At 38.2% G+C, this 22,388-nt stretch overlaps 1 protein-coding gene across 1 annotated transcript in view; it reads right to left on the bottom strand.

Annotated features, from left to right (window-relative positions):
• The window catches only part of IL17REL (interleukin 17 receptor E like), a gene marked incomplete at both ends in the record, with an annotated part of 48,303 nt that overhangs the window by 16,241 nt on the left and 9,674 nt on the right, over positions 1–22,388 (bottom strand). The window contains 4 exons of the mRNA XM_084306100.1: positions 1,461–1,575; positions 3,248–3,357; positions 5,728–5,877; positions 12,028–12,055. Coding sequence (XP_084162226.1) covers positions 1,461–1,575; positions 3,248–3,357; positions 5,728–5,877; positions 12,028–12,055 — 403 coding nt within the window. The remainder of the gene's footprint in view (positions 1–1,460; positions 1,576–3,247; positions 3,358–5,727; positions 5,878–12,027; positions 12,056–22,388) is intronic.

Raw genomic sequence — 22,388 nt, 5'->3', positions numbered from 1 at the left:
TATACCCCTTTTTAAAGACTGATTTACATCAATTTCCAGACAAATGGTGTAGGGGCAGAGGGGCAGTGCAAAAGTACCTTTACTACACACACTGATTACACCTTAACTAGCATTAAGGAGCTATTTCACTAGTGTGGGGTTTCTACTGTAAAATTTCATCAGCAGTTTAATGTGGCAAACTAGGATACAATAATGCACTTCTTTACCCAATACCTAATAATAATATAAGTAATAACAATTTCAGTTATTCTTTCCTTGAAAGTCACTCCAATTGTTTACCAGACTCATTCCTCTGCTATAAACAACTGTGTATTTTTATTATTCTGATTCTCTTCCAGGCTTGCAAAGTATTACTGTATTTAGTTCCTAGGGAGCTTGCCAGAAGTAGAGGCTAGCCAACATTTTCTGAACTAATATCTAATATTTGTATATCTGAAATTTAAATCTTGATTTTAAAAAACTAAATGAGTTCATAAGTGCTCTTAACTCAGACCAGTATTTTGCTTTCATTTCCCCACATTGCCGTTTCCCTGAGGAAATATTTTCCTGTGTTTTCATTTGCTTCTTCCTCCTTGTAAAGTGGCTTAAAACTAGGCTTTATAAAGCCTTATTTTTCTCCTCTTCATTCACAAAGTATATATCTACTTCAGTAGTGAATTATGGGGTATTCAAGAAAATGGAAGGATTTCTTGAGCAGCCATAACATGCCTGATACTTTGTGTGAGGGATGATCCTGTACCAAGGGCCATGAGCAAGAGCAGCCCACCTACTGTGGTGATGGGAAGGAAGGACAATTATGGGCAGTGGATTGAGCAAAGGGTCTGACTTCATTTTTTGCACCACCACTTTCCTGCACCAGCCACATTGGTTGGACCACAGTGCCAAATCAACTTTTATATGGTAGGCACTGTGCGCCAAAAAGGAAAAAAAAAAAGGACCAATGCTATCTTATCTTACCCGCTTACATTAAAACAGGTGATAGAACAGCTAGCTAATAAACACTTTCTTATTAAGCTTTCCTCAATCTCTGAAATTATCTGGGGCCTAACAGAAGACAGCCTATGTGCAGAGATCATGCAGGGTTGAACCTGCAGGCAGAGAAAGACCACTCTTCAATCACAAGTCAGTCACAAGGTAGCAAACTGGTACAAATGCATAGAGTAGTTTAAGATATATTTTGAGATATGAACTCTAGTCTCTTTTTTTTTTATACCAAGTCAGACATCTACATCCACTAAATAAATTATGAAAATATAGAATAAAATTGATGCCGGCATACATAGTGTAGTACCATTTAGATCAGCCTCTCCCAGAAAGTGAGTTGGCTTTGCATTTGGGTTTGGGGTGGGTTTTTTATTTGTTTGGTTGGTTGTTTTTTGTTTTGTTTTGTTTTGTTTTTGTTTTTTCTCTTTGAAAAGATATTTCTTGAAAAAAAAATCTGTTTAAAGATGGTTTCCTACCTTCAACATAGTATTCCTGACTCATCTTGACGTCACAGTAATTTGGTACTGTTTTCATGGTCACATAGATGTGCTGTGCTACATTGACTTCAAAGCAATTGAATTGTACCTGCACCTGTTTAAAACATTTATAAAGCCAGGTTTGTGTGTGAACTCCAGAATACATAAAAAGTACTAGTTATTAGAATTAAGCAAGCAATATTCTTCATTTAAATTGATTTATATTTACAAGGATCATTAAACATCTTCAGATATTGTAGCATTAAGAAAGTAAAAGAAGCAGATGACATTAAACTAAAGGATTTCAAAAAGAATCATTACTTCTAGTCTTCTTCACGTCCAGAAATCCAACTATCTACAAACTATCACATAATCCTAAAAGAAATACAGGTGCCCAATGTTCAATGAACTTCAAAAGGATAAAAAGTTTTTTGTACTACCAGATGTCCTAGTTTTGCAAGCATATTACAAGCACAAACAGTTGCAGAACAGGAAAAAGAAAAAAGAAAAAAGAAAAAAAGAAAAAAGAAAAAAGAAAAAAAGAAAAAAAGAAAAAAGAAAAAAAAAGAAAAAAGAAAAAAGAAAAAAGAAAAAAAAAAAAGAAAAAAGAAAAAAGAAGGAAAAAAAAGCTGCTTAAACATTTAACAGCAACTTCAGCAGATTTTTTAATTCCAGTACATTTCTGAGACAGAAAGTATAAAGTATTTTAGGAGGCAAAAGTTGAGGTCCAATTACAGTAGGTCATTCCCTCACTGATAGTGGTAACTACTAGTTACTACTAGTAGTACATCTCACTAATGTAGTAGTTACCTGGTACAACTAGTACAATTACTACCTCACTGATAGTGGTAACTAACTACCCTACACTTTCACCTGGATATACTTCTATTTGGTACAAATGCCTTTAGAGAGTAACATTAAGTCACATTTATATTCATTCAACTGAAACTAAGAAAATGTTACTACATATGTTTGTTGAGCCATGCCTATAAAACTTACCTTAATCTGAAAGCTACCAGTTGTTTATTGTCAGCCCTGCACTGTCTATAAGGACTTTTGATCATCAAGTGATACAGAGTGTAAAATGAAACTGGAGTTTGGGAGAACTTTGTTTCACACATGCAATCAATATAACGTGACAGATCACATGAAGTAACACATTTTGTATGGGATTAATAACAGTTATCCACCCCTAACTGAAAACAAAAATTATTCTATTTTAAAGAGTGGGTCAAGCATGGCTTTTTTTTTTCTTTTTCAGTTGCAAATTTTAACAAAGACTTCTGCGTTTAGTTTAGCACATAATTCTACTCTGGTTTTGCAATTATTATCATGAGTTTAGGACAGAAGTGCTTAGGCACTTGGCTGTCTTCTAAATGTGTAAAGTCTATTGACATGGTTGGACCGAACTAAATCTGTATGCACTTAATGGTCCCTGTGGAATTGTGCTTCTTAGCAATCGGAGGTACAAAGCTTCCCCATAATTTGGTGATCACAAAAAGAAAGCTAACAAAATTGATTTGAAAAGTAGGCTTTGCAGAAACAGCTTCTCTTGATAAAAGGAAAGTGGAAGAAGTGTGAAAATGGTAGAAAATCAAATGTCTGGTTACAAAAGGACATTTTGTCATGGAGTGACAGTCATGGATTTGACAGTGCTGAAGAATATATTTCATTGCAGTTTTCCACAAAGTCAATCAGAGAATAAAGAGAAATACATTTTTTTTCCCAAAGGCTCATAAACATTTACATGAAAAACAACTCATCCCCCCCAAAAAACTGACGTCTACCTTCTTCCCATTAAGCATCTTGCTTTTTTTCCTGGCAAATCTCACATTTGTGCACTGAGATTGCTGTGTGTCCAGTGAAAGAGAACATATTTCCAGCCCACGAATATTTTCTGAAATGAGTTAAGAATAGATTTCAAATATGTAATTTGAGCAACTTTAACAAAAACAAAACAACAAAAAAACAAAGTGTATCTTAAACTTTCCAAGTGAAAGGCACATGTATTTTAACTGTAAAAAAGAGGGACATATATAACACACAAATGAAGGTGGGAGCAAGGATTAAAAATTACTATAAATTAAAGCTTTAATTATGCAAAATCTTATGCAAATGATTAAGCATGAATCACACCAGGAAATATCTAAATGGTAACGCACTAAGCACATGAATGGCAGGATGTTAGTAAAAATAAACTATGCCAAAACATTTCAGTGCCTTTATTTTATTTTGATGCAGAATTATAGAATCATAGAATGACTTGGGTTGGACAAGACCTTAAAGACCATCAAATTTCAACCCCCCTGCCATGGGCAGGGACACCTCCCACCAGATCAGGTTGCTCAAAGCTCCATCCAGCCTGGCCCTGAACATTTCCAGGGATGGGGCATCCACAGCTTCTCTGGGCAGCCTGTGACAGTGCCTCATCACCATCATGGTAAAGAATTTCTTCCAAATAGCTAATCTAAATCCCCCCTGTTTTAGTTTAAAGCCATTATCTCTTGTCCTATCACTGCACTCCCTAACAAAGATTCCCTCTCCAGCTTTCCTGTAGGCCCCCTTTAGGTACCGGAAGAACACTATAAGGTGTCCTCAGCGGCTTTTCTTCTCCAGGCTGAACAACCCTAACTACCTCAGTCTGTCTTCACAGGAGAGCTGCGCCAGCCTTTGACCATCTTTGTGGCACTTCTCTCGATTCAGTCTAATATGTCCGTGTCCTTATATTGGGGGTTCCAGAGCAGAATGCAGTACTTTAGGTGGGGTATCATGAGAGCAGAGTAGAGGGAGAGAATCACATCATTCAAGCTGCTGGCCACGCTTCTTTTGATTCAGCCCAAGATATGGATGGTTTTATGGGCTGCAAGCACACATTTCTGGCTCATGTTGAGATTTCCATCAACCAAAACTGCCAGGTCCTTCTCCTCAGGGTTTCTCTGAATACATTTTCCACCAACCTGTGCTTGTGCTTGGGATTGTCCCAACCCAGACCAGTGTAAGACCTTACACTTGGCCTTGTTGCACTTCATGAGATTTGCACAGGCCCACCTCTCAGGCCTGTCATGGTCCCTCTGGATGACATTACTTCTTTCCAGCACTTTCAACCACACCACACAGCTTGATGTCATTGGAAAAGTTGCTGAGGATCCTACTGTCCATGTCACTAACAAAGATGTTAAAGAGCGACAGTCCCAATACTGACCCCCGAGGAATACCACTCATTACTGATCTCCACCTGGACACTGACCCGTTCACCACAACTCTTTGACTGCAACCATCCACACAATTCCTTACCCACTAAGGTCCATCCACCAAATCCATGTCTCTCCAATTTAGAGACAGATATCACAGGAGACAGTGCAAAATGCTTTGCACAAGTCCAGGCAGACAATATCGTTTGCTCTTCCCTTATCACCAATGCTGTAACCCCACCATAGAAGGCTACCAGATTTTGGGGGCATGATCTACCTTTAGTGAAGCCATGTTGGCTGTCACCAGTCACCTTCTTATTTTCCATGTGCCTTAGCATAGTTTCCAGGAGGATCTTCTGTATGATCTTGCTGGGCACAGAGGTGAGACTGATTGTCCTCTAGATTCCTAGCTCTTCCTTTTTTCCATTTTAAAAACGGGGTTTATGTTTCCCCTCTTACAGTCAGTAGGAGCTTCATCAGACTGCCACAACTTCTCAAATATGATGGACAGTGGCTTAGTAACTTCATCCACCAGTTCTCTTCAGGACCCATGGATGCATCTCACCAGGTCCCATGGACTTTGGCTATGTGACTGGAGCTCATATTGGTGAAGACTGAGGCAAAAAAGTCATTGAGTACCTCAACCTTCTCCATATCCCAGGTAAATAGGTCTCCCATTTCCTTACAATTCCCTCCCGGAGAGGGAACTGTAATTTCAGAAGCAAAAACTGTTTCTTCTGTTGGAGCAGATGGAATTTGCGTTTGTGTATGTGTGTAGATATTTGCATGTGAGAGAGCAAGAAATAACAGCAGTATTCTTGGGGCACTGGTAGAGGATAAGTATAGTATGTTAGAAGTAAAAATTAGTTGCATTGAATTCATCTCAGTTCTCATTCCCTTGGGAAATTCATGACCTTTATCCTGGTTTGTAGTTAAACAGTTACACAAAAAATCTTTCTGACACAACTACATGAAAACACCTTGGACACAAGTATTACACTGTGGAACAAAATTTGGCTGAAAAGCTATAAGCAAAAAGTAAGCAGGAATGATTCAGTAGCAAATCTGCTTCCTACCATCCAGACTCAGAGATCCTTTAACGTTTAAATGAAGAGAGCATGGGCTTCCTTGGACACATTTAATCACTGTTGAGATCTTCATGCTTTTCAGTATCGTAGAAGATAAAGATGTAGGAGCAGCATGGCAGAAGCTGTTAAAAATGTCACCTGCAAATGTAAAACACAAAGACAGAGAAATCTCATTGTGTACAGGATATTTCAGTGGCAGAAAACACCAAAGTTAAGCTCCAGCTCTACTGGAATCAGTAGGAAAGTCACCATTGACTTCAGCAAAGCCAGCACTTTACCAAAGATATCAAGGGACCAGAGCAAGTACATAGCTGCTTGACTTCTCTAGCAATGCAGTGGGAAAGAACTACATTACAGATGGGGTTTCATAATAAATTTCCTGGTTTAGGGAAGTGTTAACCCAAAACAGGAAGGAATCATACTTTAAGTCTAGAGTGTAGCTAGATTAATACTGTTTCTAAGTAATCAGATCTGTTAGATCATGACTAGACTAATAATTTAAGTTGTTTTTTTTTTTTTTTTTTTTTTTTTTTATAAAAAAAAAAAATACCTGCATATTGTGAGCACTCTCATAGGCAATTTTCAATTTTAGGAGGGATTGCCTGATGGTCTCAGATGCTGTTAAAATATAATTTTCACACAAGAGGGCACCATTGCATTCCTAGTCATGGAAAAATCACTCACACCTATGAAATTGTTTTCCCCTTTAGACAGGCACAGCAAGAGATTTATATATATATATATATAGTATATGTGTATGTATATATATATATTATCCAGGCCTTATTTAAGGTGTAAACAGAACTTCTGAACAGAACTACTGATTATCATCTTATTTTCCTATGCCAATTTAGTCATGCTCAAAAGCTTGGGACATGGGTTCATACAGCTGATTTCTGTAGACTAATGCAAAAGAAAAAACAAAAGTCTTAAGGCTCCAGATCTCATCAGTTAGCCATATTTCAACTCTTTCTACTTCTCAGGCTGCTCTGCAAAGAAATCGTTTATGAATTTATTTCATTCATTTATGAATTTATGTTAATACAGTGGATTTAAGCCCCAATGCATTTCTTAGGCTTATCGATCTCATATACATTGTCTGTAGTCCCAAAAGTAGAGTTGAAGAGAGTGTCTTAATGAATAACCAGGGAATTGGGTTTTGTCCCTTGGCTGTGTGTTTTACAATGCAGAACGCCTCACTTTAGCTGCAACAATGTGACAGCAGTTTCTTTGAAATACTTCCTACCCTATTAACTTCAGTACATAGCATGAAAGTTAAAAGACACCTAAGTAAAAACAAGTATTTCACTTGCCATTCTCCTCCCCCTGGGGAGAGGCTGGAAGAACAACAAGAAAAAAAGAAAAAATAAAGAAAAAAGAATGAAGAAAAAACAAATGAAGAAAAAAGAAAAAAGAAAAAAGAAAAAAGGAAAAAAAAAGAAAAAAGAAAAAGAAAAAAGAAAATGAAAAAAGAAAAAGAAAAAAGGAAAAAAAAAAAAAAAGAAAAAGACATTTGACCTTATTAGTCATACTGTTTAACATACTCCTAGAAAGTGCTCAACTATTATGAAGAGCTAGTATGAAACCAGAACGGCATGATACTGTGTTTACCATAAAATACAAGATAACATAGAATCACAGAATCATCTAGGTTGGAAATGACCTTCAAGGTCACAAAGTCCAACCACCAACCTGACCTACTGTAGTGGGTTTAAGTGGCAAGAGTTTGGTAGTGCGGGGACTACAGGGGTGGGTTCTGTAAGAAGAATCCAGAAGGTGCCCCATGTCAGAAAACAACCAGTTCCAGCTGTCCCCAAAGGGACCCACTGCTGGCCAGAGAGAAGCCAATAAAAGATGTTGGTTGAGCCTCTGTGAGAACAGATTTTAGAAAGGGAAAAGAACTGCTGGGCAACAGCAGCTGGGACAGCAAGGAGTAAGAACTAGCCCTGCAGACAATAAGGTCAGTGCAGAAGGAGGGCAGGAGGTGCTCCAGACACAGAGCAAAAGTTCCCCTGCATCCTGTGGAGAGGCCCCTGGTGGAGCAGACTGTCCCCCTGCAGCCCATGGGTCCCACATGGAGCAGATCTCCACGCTGCAGCCCGTGGAGGAGCCCCTGGTGGAGCAGGTGGATGTGGCCTGGAGGAGGCTGCACCCCATGGAAAGCCCCCGCAGGAGCGGGCCCCGGGCCAGAGCTGAAGCCCATGGAGAGGAGCCCACGCAGGAGCAGGGCGTCTGGGGGAGTTGCCGGGGGACCCATGTTGGAGCAGTTCTTGAAGAGCTGCTGCCTGTGGGCAGCCCCCACAGGATCAGTTTGGGAAGGATGGCATCCCATGGGAGGGACCCCACATGGAGCAGGGGCAGGGAGTGACTGTGAATGAGCAGCAGAGGAAAAGCGTTAGGGACTGACTGCAGCCCCCATTCCCCATTCCTCTGCACCACGCAGGGGAGGACGTGGAAGAAGGTGGATGAGGAGAAGGTGTTTTAGTTTGTTTTCTTTGTTTCTCACTTCTCTAGCTTCCTAATAATAGGCAATACATTTTATTAATCTTCCTACTGAGTCTGCTTTGCCCATCACGATAATTGTTGAGTGATCTCCCTGCCCTTATCTCAACCCTTGAGCCCTTTTCGTTGTATTTTCTCTCTCTTTCCCTTTGAGGAGGAGGAGTGGGAGAGAGGTTGTTGTGGAGCTTGGCTGCCCACCTGAGTAAAACCACCACACCTACTAAGTCCGATCACTAAACTATGTCCCTTAGTGTTATGCCCACCTGTCTCTTGAATACCTCCAGAGATCAGGATTCTAGCACTACTTTTGGCAGCCCATTTCAATGTTTGACCACCATCTCCATGTAGATACTCTTCCTAATGTCCAACGCCCCCCGTCGTACAACTTGAGACTGTTTCTTTGCATTCAAACACTCCTACCTCAAATCATGAGGAAAGGGTGCATCCCTCAACATCTAGACAAGAATTATTGTCAAACACAGATGCCCATTGACTCACATAGAAGATGCATTCACAGTTCTCCCAAAGGAAAGGATGCATGGACAGTAGGATGGAGCGATAAAACACATCCTTACTTATCCCTTCAAGCATGAAGGAAAGTGCTATAAATGTAAAGATTTAAAGTATATTAACCTGTACAGGAGCACAAACTTTTAGGGACAGGTGCCTGACTGTAAGCAGGGACATTTTTTTCTAGGTCATGATTTTTACCTTCAAACCAAGAACAAATAAGTAATACACTGGATAAAATGAAAAGACTCTTTCACTTTGGAATTTCTTTCCATTAATTTTAGGATACATCTGAGAATTGCAAAAGATGCTCCAAAATTCATTAATAATAATTTAAATGGGTCAGATCATGCATGGACATATTAGTTTGGATCTCAGTTAATACATAATACAAGGAAGAGTTTACAGAAAATAATTTCCCTTCTCTAAAACATCACAGACACTTCTGGAATCACAAAAGAAGACTCATTTCTGACTATTTCTTCAGTAAACTTCCATTAATACCTTATAATATCCCTTCGCTTTCCCACCCCCTTTAAATAGTTTCCTCTGGAGCACGCACCTCCTTCTTTTTCTCACAAGTAGTTTGATCTACACCTCAGTAGACATAAAGGTGTATCTTGCTACACAAACCATCTGCTGAATAAATCTTGCCTAAATTTTATGTTTGTGAATTATAACTGTAATTAGCCCTACATGAGAGAGGGATTGTTGCTGTAATAAAAGAATCCTTAATTATGGACACATATAAACCCAGGCATAAAGAAGCCTAATAATATGAAAGAATATGTTCTTTCATATTATTCAGCATGTAGACACTTTCCTTGTACTTTTGCCATCAGCTTAACCACAGCAGATTATTTTTTTATCTGATGATGCAGCAATCAACCCAGAACTGTCATGACAGCAAAACACACCTTGTGTATCCTTGTATAATAGAAGCCAGAGCTGAGCAATGAATACGCAATAGAAATGATTAGATGGATAATTTGAAGCCTCAGGAAAGAAGATGAAATTGGAGAACAGGAAAAAAAATGCAGTGAAACCCCATTAATAACAGGCCCAGGGCAACTCCCATTAGAAACTCCTAACTTTTTTTTTTTTTTCTTTTCTTTTTTTTCTGGTATTTGTACCCTACAAGAATTGTAAGAATCTGAACTACTTAGGATAGTGACAGTGCTAAATCTGTTAGAATATCTACTGTGCACTAAAATTGCTTCACTGGGGCATCATTCCATGAGTATAAATTGCAGTAGCATTTTAAACCTATTTGCATATGATTTACCACGTTATCTGCTGCATCTGTGCATTATGATGATTTAACCATCTTCATAAACAAACTAGATATACTGTCCTAAGATAACCACACTGTGCACTTCAGTTAACAAATACCAACATTTGCAACTTAAAATTACTTGCACATTATGAAACAAATTAAAATGCAGCCTCTCTTTTACAATAGATTTCAATGCACAGTAAATTCAAAGAGTTTTAAAGTTGTGCATCCAGAAAGCATTTCAAACTTGCAAGGATAGTGAATGACATGGTGTTATACTGTGCCAAATATATTTTCTGAGTGATTCTTAAATCAGCGGGTCTTGATAAAGTACAGCTAATTTCAAACACTACAGTAGCCATTACGTACTACTAATACTTTGGGAAAATGGGAGGGAAAAGGCAGTCAAAGCTCCATTGTCAAAAGCTAGAGAGCTGATAGCTGCACATTCTGCAGAATAAAGTCATCTTTTTGGTGCAGCTAAAAGCATTGAATACTGGAAGGATGTTTTATTACATGGTTAAGGTCTTTTGAGGTAATTTTGCGTCAAAAATAAACAAAATGCATGACTGTAGAAAAGGAAGTATGGAAATTAGTACACACCTATTGTTGCACAAGTGAACTAGGATAAAAACTAAAAAAAAAAATGTTTTTTTTTCATCACTCTTGTAAGGCTGAGTCATCCTACATGTTACTTGTATTAAAGATAGCTGATAAGTCATTTTCAGGCAGCACTGAAAACCCACAACCAGCCCTGCCTCATGTACATCATATTGCAAGATAAGGATCTTCAGTTTACAGATTCTTAAGTGCCTAAAGTCTATATCCAGCTAGGAGTTAAATATCTAGTTTAAGTTTATGTGCATCACCTAAGAACCTTTGGCAGTCAGATAGAGGGAGAACCCCTCTCACTTCCATCCCAGCACGTAATTCACCTTGTCTTAGGATAGGTGGAATGAATCACCACCTTGTGGTACCAGTAGTAAGTCCCCATTATCTAGATCTGCATTTGTGTAATACCTAGCAATGATTTTAACTCATAACCAACAGTATTGCAAGTGTCCTTCCCTTTCAGGCCATGGTTGAAGGGTTAGGTTTCCTCAGCCTGTGCTGCCCAAAGGTATGAAGACATGCTTCAGCTTGGCGGAGTAAAGATCAATACCCCTGTTTCTCTTTTCTTCTCTTCCATGCAGTTTGTGTAACTAGCAGCTCACCTGTCTAATCCAAATAATACTCATTCGCAGTCCTGGAACCAGCCACTGATGGTTCACTCTGCTTACCAGTAGAAAGCTAATGACTTTTCCATGTGGGACTTTTGACTGCATCCCTTTCAGAGCCACGTTCTTTCTCTCCACCTCAACAGTACATGTTCCACAAACATCATGCTTTTGGAGTAAGGCTTAGGACAGCTGATATCCAACTCACTGTTCCACCCCACAGCATTAGAATCTCACTCGCTTGCAATTCAGTGCCAGCACTTCTCCCTTTCTGTGGACTCTCTGCCATGTGGATCCAGGAAAGGCTTGGTGGAGATAAGCAACACTCTGAGCTGGGACTCCAGGTACAACTGTCCTCTAAAAGGCAACAGTCTGTAAGGCACCTGCCTCATACTTCCTTGTCAAGCAAATATGGACACTGGAAGAGTGATTGATGGAGGCTCCACAGTTTAGGAAATTCAAGAGCCTACATTATTACTGTAGCCAAACATAATAAGTAGAAGCAATGAAAACATGTGAGTGAAATGTCAAAGCAAAATCTCCCAAATTTTCCTTATCAAAGCTATGGTAAGGAAAAATACAAAGCAATGATGCACAATTATTAACCTATTATTTACTGCAGCCTACCAATTTCCAGTGTTTTGTACAAGGAAACTTGTAGGAAATACCCTGTCAAATGGCACAGTGATGTGACATGACCAGGAAAGCAGACTTATTATTAGCAATAAATTATCTTTATTTTCAGAAAACAAATGTAGTAAAAAGTGAATGATGTATACTCACTGGAAGGTTTGCTTTTACAATGAACCCCCTGCAAACAGAAACAAAAGTATTACAAAAGCTGTTCTGAGGAAATTAAAAAAATAAACATTACTTAATAATTATAAACAAATATAAACATACCTTAAACAAGTAAGCATATTTATAGACCATAAGAGAAATCACTTTTGAAATGAAAAAAGATTTACAAATACAGTAAAAATGCATGCTACTACCCCATATGATGGCCTGATAAGTTTAGGGACACAAGATCAGTATTAATCTTATTTTCATGTATTTTCAACCAAGGTGTAACTGTTATAACAAGTCTCAGGTTCTATCAAATAAAGATATAATTTTATCATGCACTTCCATTTACACTGACTTTTTTTTTTTTTCACAACAAGGCAAAGAAGCTAAGTGATTGTTTAATGGAAGATATCTATAGCTCTTCTGAATGTTAGACAAGTCTTAGAAGATCACACTAGGCCAATAGAAAGAATTATTATGGCAACTGCAAATGAATTTAAGGAATAAGAGTTGTCATTTTATTTCTGAGAACTATCTGGCTCAGGATCCTGAAAATGAAATTACTCAGGCACAGTGCTTACCATGTTCAAGTGGGCAAGTGTTTTTGTAAGAGGCAAAGTGAGCTGAAACTGAGATTTGAACAGTTTTCCAGCTATCTTTCTGATGAACTATGACCATTCCCAGTAAAATAAAAACTCAACCACGAACTAAAATTTTATAGAATATAAAAATAGCAAATCTTATTCTGAATACTCTGCATTAAGTGCTAAATACAGGCTATAACTAAACAAATATTTTTTTCTCCTGTTCTGACATTCAAGCATCTGACATAACACTTACACTGGTGTTCCTTACTATATGGCATAAAGTATATTCCCCATTACTTTCCTTTAAAAATCAGCGTCTCATTCACAGAGATGCATTTGCCACACCCACAAAAGGAGCAGGTACCACCTTGACTCCTCTGCTCTCAAATGGACAGGAAGCTCTCAGTCCTCTTAAAGCATTTCACAACCTTGTCAATAAGCCAACAGCCTGCGAGTTTTAGAGTCAGCAAAAGTCTCTTAGTGGACATTGGGAAGTTCTCAAGTTGTAGTAAAATACAAGAGTTGGCAGCCTGGGTAAGTAGTAGCATGACATAAAAATAACTATTGCTTTGTCTTCCACGTGGCCATCATCCACAGGTAGTTTTGTCCTCCCCATAAACACAGCTGTAGAGCAAAATCATATTATTTCTGAAGGTGTGAAATTACAGCTGCACATGTGTATGATCTTACCCTGGGTTAGCTGAAATGTGCACACTCCACGTAAACTTCTATCCTTCATGGCTGCATTTGAGTTTTTAGCTAAATAAGTTTGTTTTCAAAGAAAGCCCTTAGAACACCACTGGCCAGTATCTAACCTGTATTAGTTATCATTCTCTTCTATTCATTTGCTCATTTGGAACTTTTATATTTAATAATCTCTTCTGTGAGTAGGTTATCATCTTTTATAATTGGCAGTTTGTCACTATGACCCATAAAAGTTGTAGAGGCATAAAATATGGTCACTTTTTATAATAAGACAGAGATGGAACATATTTTTATAAACTGCAAATTACAAAAACTATCTGTGATATTCTTAAAAATATTATTTGGCTGCTTCTATACAACATTACATCTACACTCAAAGAAGGGAATCTAAAGAAAATCAAACTTCTTTACATAACTGTTCTAAAACGGTATTTCAATGGTTTCATAGAATCCTCATTTCTCCCTGAAGGGCTGAAAAATTTAACTGATGTGACCTCATTTCTGTTGCAATGAGCTCATAGAAATATTTGTCATTTATATATTATTTCTGAAGAAAAGCTTCATTTGTAGTTTGCTAATTTTTCTGATGCAGATTCATCGGTAGAAGGAAGACTATAGCTTTCTGACTAACTCAGTTCAACACTAATCCAATAAAAGTGGAACATGCCAGCTCATATAAAACTCCACTGGAATTTTAACTGCAGTTTCAAAGATCTAATTGTGAGTTATTTCTAACCAGACCCTGCACAAGTATGCAGAAGGACAATCTGAATTCAGTGCCTTTTACTTGAGGTCCTCAGTGGCCTTAGGGAATGGAATAGACAAACACACAAACTGAATGCAAAAAAATTCAGTGAGTGAGTGAGTTAGGGAGCTAGCTTTCTTAGTAAGAAAACCTAACTAATGGATCAGCTAATTGCTGAGCCACTGCTCACTGGAAGGAATTAATCTCTCATGAGGTTGATAATTTAGCAAATTACTTCCATATTTTTAATTTGCCATTTTACAGCCAGACTATTGAAAATATTCTAGTCAGGTGGTTTGAGAGAGTTCCCAATTGCCAGTCAAAATTTCTTAGATTGTCTTCGAAATAGTTGGTTATTACTTTCTCTTTAACCCTTCTTTCTGGTTACCATCATAAAAATGTATTAGATAAAAATCAAGATTCCATAGCAGTAAACAATATAAATCTCAAAAAACTTGGAAGATCCAACCTTCACTTAAAGAAGACCAATGTTTCAGATCCCCTGTGTAAGATCTGACCTTAAAAATGCAAATCATATGTAAATCAATTAAGTTGCAGACAAGAAAACAAACCACCAGTTTCTGTGAGGCCATAGGATGTTCAAGAAAACCTCCTATATCTTCTAGTATGTCCAAATTAATTCTCGTTTTTCACTGCTGCTCATATCAGTCTTGGTCTCTGATCACACAGTAACATCCAGTGTTTATTTTCACATCTTCTCAAAAAAAATTAAAAAAAAAATAATAAAAAAAATAAAATAAACATATCCAGCACTGATTTTGATTCTGATAGGGAAACATTTAATGGATCTTGGGCACTTAAGCTTTTTCGGGGTGCGGAGTTGTTGGGAAGGTTTACATAAATAATCAAGCATTTGCACAAACACTTGCCAGTTACAGCAAGCATTTGGTCACAGCACAATTCCTTTTTTTTTTTTATAAGTGATTTCTTTTTATTGTACAATACCATAGTGTTTTGTTTTTTTTTCTCTTTTATAGTCATTTTGCAAAATAGTCAAACTAGACCATTTGTCTCAAAGAAGAACTCAAATAAATTAAACAAGTTCCTCTCCCACTTTCTATATCTTTTGTTTTCAGGAATTTTCAGTGATGAATGCAATAGAAAAACATAACACACTAAACCCAGAATGGAAATTTTCTTCCCCTTTCACAAATGCTGTGGGTGTTTTTTCATGCAAAAATGAGATCCTGAACATGATAGTACATTTTAGTTCAATACAGAGAGCATCTTTGATTCATATCTGCTTTGGCAATGAGCCTAAGCAAAATATACTTACACAATGTACAAACAGTTAGGGATTTTCCTATTTCTCTAGGGTTTTCCCCATTTGTGGTATTACTCAACTGTAGCCAGAGGTTATCTGAACAGACACCACCAACGTGCAGCATTCTGAATAGAAGGTGTGGTGCCAACTTTTTAGCTAGCACAGCAACTTCTCAATCTAAGTCAATTGTAATATCACATTGTGTTGTTTAAAGACTGTAGAGAAGAAAGTGAGACCAACAGAGGAAGACTAGGATTTGGGGGCATGGGGGGTATTTTCATGAAATTAAATTGCTGAGGGAAAGAAACAAAGATTAGACCTACTTTCCATTTTCTCTTATTCCTCCAGGCATTGAAGCAAAAGCAGTATTGTGAAAATTATTCCCTGAATGTTCTGTCAACCCAGGAAAGAGTTTGAGGCAAATTTGGTTTCACAGTCTGCCTGCCAGCTGTGTTGTACCTTATTCATAGGTTCATTCTGTAAGGAGTAGTAATATCCCTTAAAATGCCTTAAAATATATTTTGATCATAATTTGGGGCCATGTTGACAACAGATACTCAGCATTCATTCATTCAAAATACCTACACTAATGTCAGTGAATGTAAAGTGAAAAAAATTTCCCCCTTTTGAGATATCCTCAGCAGAAAAAGCTATTACCTACACTACTATCTAAAGCCAAATTGTCAGAGAGGGCTGAGAAAATAGAACATGACCATATTCTGAAGTTTCCCTCTATTCCAGCAACTTGTGTTCCTTGATCACCATTAAAAGCAAGCAAGAGGCTGTATGTCATCTTACAACACAGTGAGTGAGCTGTCTTAATGTAGTGTGGTCTGCAAGAACCAATGCCCAAATAGTAGCCAAAAGGCTGATAAAGATGACAAATCTAGTCAAGTTGTTTATTATTATTATTATTTCCTGTCAAGAGGGGATACTCTGCACAAATTCATCTTATTCTACATGGAATTAGAAGGGATCTCTCAGATCATTGGGCCTAGTCCCCTGAAAACTGCAGGTGCCACATCACCTATACCTTTCAAAAACATTTTAAAATAAGACGGGCTTTTGTGTGTACTGCTCCAATGCCAAAGCTTTTCTGGAAGCCCTGTTCTCTAACAACAACAAAACTTTTATTTTCAAAGGCAAATGTAATAATGGTTAGTTTTTATTGACTTCTGATTGTGTTTATTACCTTTTCACTTAAACAGATGCTTTCTAACCTGGAATTTACTTCCCATTGATCCACAACCAGTAATACATCTTGTCTCAGATTTTGTTTTGCAAGAGCCAAACTATTTTATTCTCTCTCTCTTTTTTTTTCTTATTTATTGTATTATTTTATTGTAATAAAATAGCCTTTCCTTCTTACCATCCTCCTCCTCACCATTTGTTTCTATTTTAACATGTATTTCCTGATTCCAGGCAGTTGGACCCAATGACCTGAGAAGGTCCCTTCCAACTGCTCTGCTCTGCTCTGCTCTGCTCTGCTCTACTCTACTCTACTCTATTTCTATCCTATCCTATCCATTATCCGTCCTATTACACTCAATTCCCCTAATGGGGTGGCCAGAGCCATTGTACAGTTCTGAAGACAGTTTCCATGAGGGCCATGAGGGTTTATTTGGTGCCTTATAAAGTAGCTCTTTGTGTCAACCAGGAGCACCACAACCATATGGTTATATCAGTAGCCATCCTGAAATACTGACAGAAAGCTGCTGACCTGTTTCCATGTAAGTAATCCAGTATCAGCTTTTGTCCATCAGCTTACCCCACTCAATTTGTGGAAGGACAATCCTACAGATGTTCTGGGCTTTAAGAGTCCCAAATGTTTTCTCACGGCCTTTAGTGAAAAACCAGACAAAGATGATCTGTCACCTCCATAAAGATAAGGTCTTTGAGAGGTGGACAGTCACAGCCAAAGTACTGTGTATCCATGAAGCCTGAGAAATTTGGATAGAAACAGAGCTGTGTCATGAACTCCTCAGACTTCCAACACATTACCATAATTTCTTACAAAGACTTTCAGATACAGAAGTAATCTGGGGAAAACTTCACAAATGGAAACAACTTAATATGCTTTAGATTTTCACAGAGCTATTTTCATACACAAAGGAGATAATGACTTTGCATTTTACATATCCTTGATGCTGGTGAGAACTGGAACCTCAGAGGACTCAGAGGACATTCTATTTTATTTCATTTTAAGTCATGTTTAAATATCACCCTTACAGTAAGAGAAAGCACAGGGATAATATAAAAGTTCCCATCCCAAAAAAAAAAAAAAAAAAAAAAGTCTTAAAAATAATAGGCCAAAAAAATACACTTGGAAATTGAATTAAATTGTGAGGATATTTACTGAGAACTAGAGGAATTATAAGAATTAACATGCTTAATATGAACGCTTAGAACTGTTAAGGATTCATAGTTAGTTTTGATACGCCGTCCCTGAAAGACCTTTTCACAAAAGGAGCATCTCTATTGTTTTGACGTCATCTGTAATTACTTTCATTGCCAAGGAAAAACTATCTTTCTGGCAAACAAGGTGGTTCTTCAGCTTCTACTGACACTGTAATCAGATACACATCAATGGCATAGAGTGGAATCAGCTAAGAAAACAATTGGACTGTTATACATGCAGAAAAGAAACAGGCACTAGAAGTTAAGGTAAAGCATTATTTTTGACTACTGTTTCTACAAGACCACCTGGATGTTGCCAGATTTTATTACAGAATGCTAAAAACAAAACATCTGAGTCATGACTACATGTTCTCCGACTCTGAGCAGCAACTCTCTCTACGAGCATACCAAACTGAACAAAAAACTTCCAATCACATGGGTGCAGTGATGAATCTGAGAGGATAAGCACAACTGAGAAGTGCAATAATGAGCTCAGCCTCAGAACTGGGCTAATTGAAGTCACACATCTTTTGGATAAGAGCTGTTCCATGTCCAACAGCACAAGTTAAATTCTGCCTGCATTAACATCATGTTGACATGCTTCCAAATAAACATTGAGATGGCAATGAACAAACAGGGAAGAGATAATTGGGTTTATTGAAGAATACTGGACAGTCCTCGTCAAGGCTTTACAAGGATCTAAGACATAGCATCTCACCAATCTTTGTATGCTGCACCGTTTGCCCTTTAACTAGTATACACAAATGGGCAATGAGCCCACTACTTCTTGTTTGTCAAAACTGAAGGCCAGCATTTCCCTTACAGCCTACCAGTACTTCAGAAATGCAGGAGCATGTGACTAACACAAGACCTTCAGGCTCCTTAGATTTTTGTCTGTTTAACTTCTACTATTCAGGTGTAACAGAGATTTGTGTGTTCAAGACAGCATATACTTCCTCCTGCATTGTATTGATGCAGAAGAACCTTGTTCCTATATTTTAACTGGACTTCCCCATATTTTAACTGGACTGCAAGCGGAATATAACTTCCCCTGACCGTTACTGCAGGACAGAACAAGTGAGAGTTGGCAGCACAGAAATTGTATCTCTGGGAACTCTTTGCAGTGGCATGCATTCATCCTATAAGTGAATGTCCAGTCAGAATGGTATTGCTTTGAGGTCTCACAACTGGGAAGAATGTTCCCCCCTTGTATTTTGTTTAAGTGAATTGTACATAAAAATAATGCTGTGATACTAAAAGGGCCTACACGCAAACCAATTGCTTTTAAAATTATTGGACCAAAGGGAGCTATGACAGTCTGAAATAAAAGCTGCCTGATCTATTGTGTGCTTCAACTCCAGGACTAGAAGCAGGATTTGCCTGGAGCAACAGCATGCTCTAGCTTCTTATTTTTTAAAATAAATAAATAAATAAATAAATAAAGTCAAACATTTTGATGTCATGTTTCCTAAAATATTAATACAAGTTGTTAACAAAACAAAATTGCATACAATAGACAAAGTAAAATTAAAATGCACTTTGAATGCCATACCCTCAGCTGGTATAAATCAGCACCATCGCATACATAGAGTGTCAAAAATTTCAGACCACTCAGCTACTTGAAAGGAAAACTAATCTACCAAATCAGCACTTCCAGTCTAACAATGAGACAGGGACATTCTAACACAGCATTAATGGTTATTTCAATGAATGACTGGAGTTCTCATACAGAGGACGATAAAATGGAATCAAGGAAATTTCGGGTGGAAAAGGTCTCTGAAGGTCACTAAGCTTAGCCTCCTACTAGAAGCAGTATTATGGCCAATACTAGATCAAGTTAGGCATGAATTTGACCAGTCCTTGAAAAACTAAAGGACATAGGTTCCACAGCCTCTCCAGATAATTGTTGGTGACCAGTACTTTGAAGTTAGGATGGTATAATGATCTCTGCTGCCCAGAAGAAGGTACAAGAAAAGTTTACTACAGATCCCTCAGCAACACAGACATCACTGTGACTTGCAGCCACTGGAACCAGTGGGCAGTGAGATTCCACAGAAAAGGAAAAAGAAATAAAATAATGAAAAAAAAAATAAAGAAAAGGAAAAGAGCAAGAACTGAAAATTATTAAGAGACCCCGTGGGCTAGATTGGCCCCTCTTGCTGCTGCTGGAGGCAGTGGCTATTTCTTTTGGAAGGCCTTAACATTTTTTATATTCCACTTACTGTCTTCTCATACATCCCAGCACTATTCCTCCGCAAAAGAAGCAATATGTTGCAGGCCTGGCTTTCCCGTGCTCTGGCATACACAGCGAGGCCCTCACCATTTTGCTCTGGGCAGCTATTCATTTTTCTTGTGCTTAGAGTCAGTTCCAGGAGCAGAACACTGCCCTGAAGTACACTATGGCCTTTATAGATGATAAATGTCATCCTCCTCACATTCACAAACTGTGGAAGACTGGTTTTAACTCCAAACCTTTGAAAGTCAGTTAAAATCTTTCCACTCGTTTGAATAAACTTTGGATCAGATCCAAATGTGGGAAAAACTTTTTGCCTATAAAAACTTTTTGCCTATAAAAACTCTGCTCATGAGAAAAGTGCCACTAACACCATTTCCAAGTAAGTCAATTTCTCTTTGTGGATTTTACATTACTACTGGTAGTGAAATGAAGCCATGGTCTGCAGTCATTTGCAAAATGAGATTAAGTCAGCTTTGTGTTCCAAATCTAAAAGAGGCTTTAGATGCCTGAAACATCATTTAAGCAAGCTGTAATTATCTCAGCCAAACACCATGATCCATAATACCCCATTAATTGCCACCTAACCCTAGAGGCACCTAAGCTTATTAGGCAGCTCTCTTTCAGACCTGAGAACTACCTGGATGTTTGGGACTTGGTATCTAGTTCAAGACCCATACAGAGCAGGAATTACACCTACCTCATGCCACAGTTATTTGGGATAGCATACATCCACTTGTGAGACAACCATGTCCCCCAGTGTATCAGGTGGCTGGAAGGGATTTCATGGTAGTGGAGATTAAACTAGCAAAGCTCAAGACTAGCTTCCCTTTCAGAATGGGAGCATTAGAAAAGAAAAGCAGAATAAGGGCATGTTCCAGCTGTTATACTCTATCTGTTCAAGTCCAAACCTCAAGGAGAAGCCACATCCTCCTTAACCTGAAGCTGCTCTAACTCTACACAAGTTTTCTTTTTACCATATTGCCCAGTAAATGAGAGTTTCCCAGGCCTCCTGACAAAGCAGTGATACTGTATAGAGATGAAATGAAAGACTAATGGTCTGAGAGAAGGACAGGCAATAGAGAATGAGATTTTAAAGTCAAGTGCTTTCAACATTGAAATGGGAGATCTTTTTCCTACTTCAAAGGCTACTTACATTTTATTTTAAACATTCATCAAGAAAAAAATAAGGAAAAAAAACTTTGGAAGAGTGGCTCTCAGATGCTACTCTAACTTGGGTATCTGTGCTCCAGAGAGCTGAGTTAAAACTAACCTTGCGCTTAACTTTTTCCCTTGGCTCACTTGAGGCAGAACCCCGCTGAGCATGCAGGTTTCTCATATTGCCCTGACAAATGTTTAATGCTATCTCATGATCTCCATTTTATCTGCATTTAATAACCTAGAGCCATAGGAAAAGAACAGGGTCACAGAATGTGAGAATGTCGCACAGATATTATACTGATTTTTATTTTTTATTTTATCTTAACTGGGGAGAGTGGGGAGTAGTTCTTAAAAACAAGAATGAGCTTCCTCATCCCTTCCCAACCCTGCCAGTGTGGTTCACAAAGTCATATCAAAATTTAGAACAAGAAAGCAGACTTGACAAAATTTCTTGTAAAAGTTTCGAGACTTTGGAGGCCATATGTCAGGCCTGAGACACACTTCAATGTCATGGAGAGAAACAAAGGAGCACATGCTTTTGTTGGTTGCAGCTCTCATAAAAATGGTGTTTCTCCCTCTTGTCCTTAGACACAGAAAAATTTTAAATTGAAATAAGATTAGAAATACTATTGATTACAGCTCTTAGTGTTAAAAAGTATTTTTAAATGTTGATTTTGTTTTTATTCTAGCCTTAGCTTGTTATGCAGTTGTGTAAGGATGTAAGCCCATGCAAATGATCCCTCGGGCCATACTGGAAGCAGTGGTAGAGTAGTCTCAGACGGCAGTCCTGACAGGCCACTGCATTCCTCCTTGGTGCCATATCATCAGTTAAGGAACTGCTTCCATTAAGACTTCATGATAAAGATGATAAAATCATCATGATAGGATCATGGAACGGCTTGGGTTGGAAGCGACCTTAAAGATCATCTAATTCCAACCTACCTGCCATGGGCAAGGATGCCACCCACTAGGTCAGGTTGCCCAAAGCCCTATCCAACCTGGTCTTGAACACCTCCAGGGATGGGGCATCCACAGTTTCTCTGGGCAACCTGTGCCAGTGCTTCACCACCCTCTGAGTGAAGAATTTCCTCCTAAATTCTAATCTAAATCTCTCTTTTAGTTTAAACCCATTCCCCTTTTACCTGTCATTATCTGGCTGTGTAAAAAGTCATTGTCCATCTTTTTTATAAGCAACCTTCAAGTCATGATAGGCCACAGTGAGGTGTCCCCAAAGCCTTCTCT

Source organism: Netta rufina (genome assembly GCF_964035555.1).
Source record: "Netta rufina genome assembly, chromosome: 1".
NCBI classification, from domain to species: domain Eukaryota; kingdom Metazoa; phylum Chordata; class Aves; order Anseriformes; family Anatidae; genus Netta; species Netta rufina.
The sequence above is the reverse complement of the archived record's forward strand: the minus strand, read 5'-3'. Positions and strand labels throughout refer to the sequence as shown.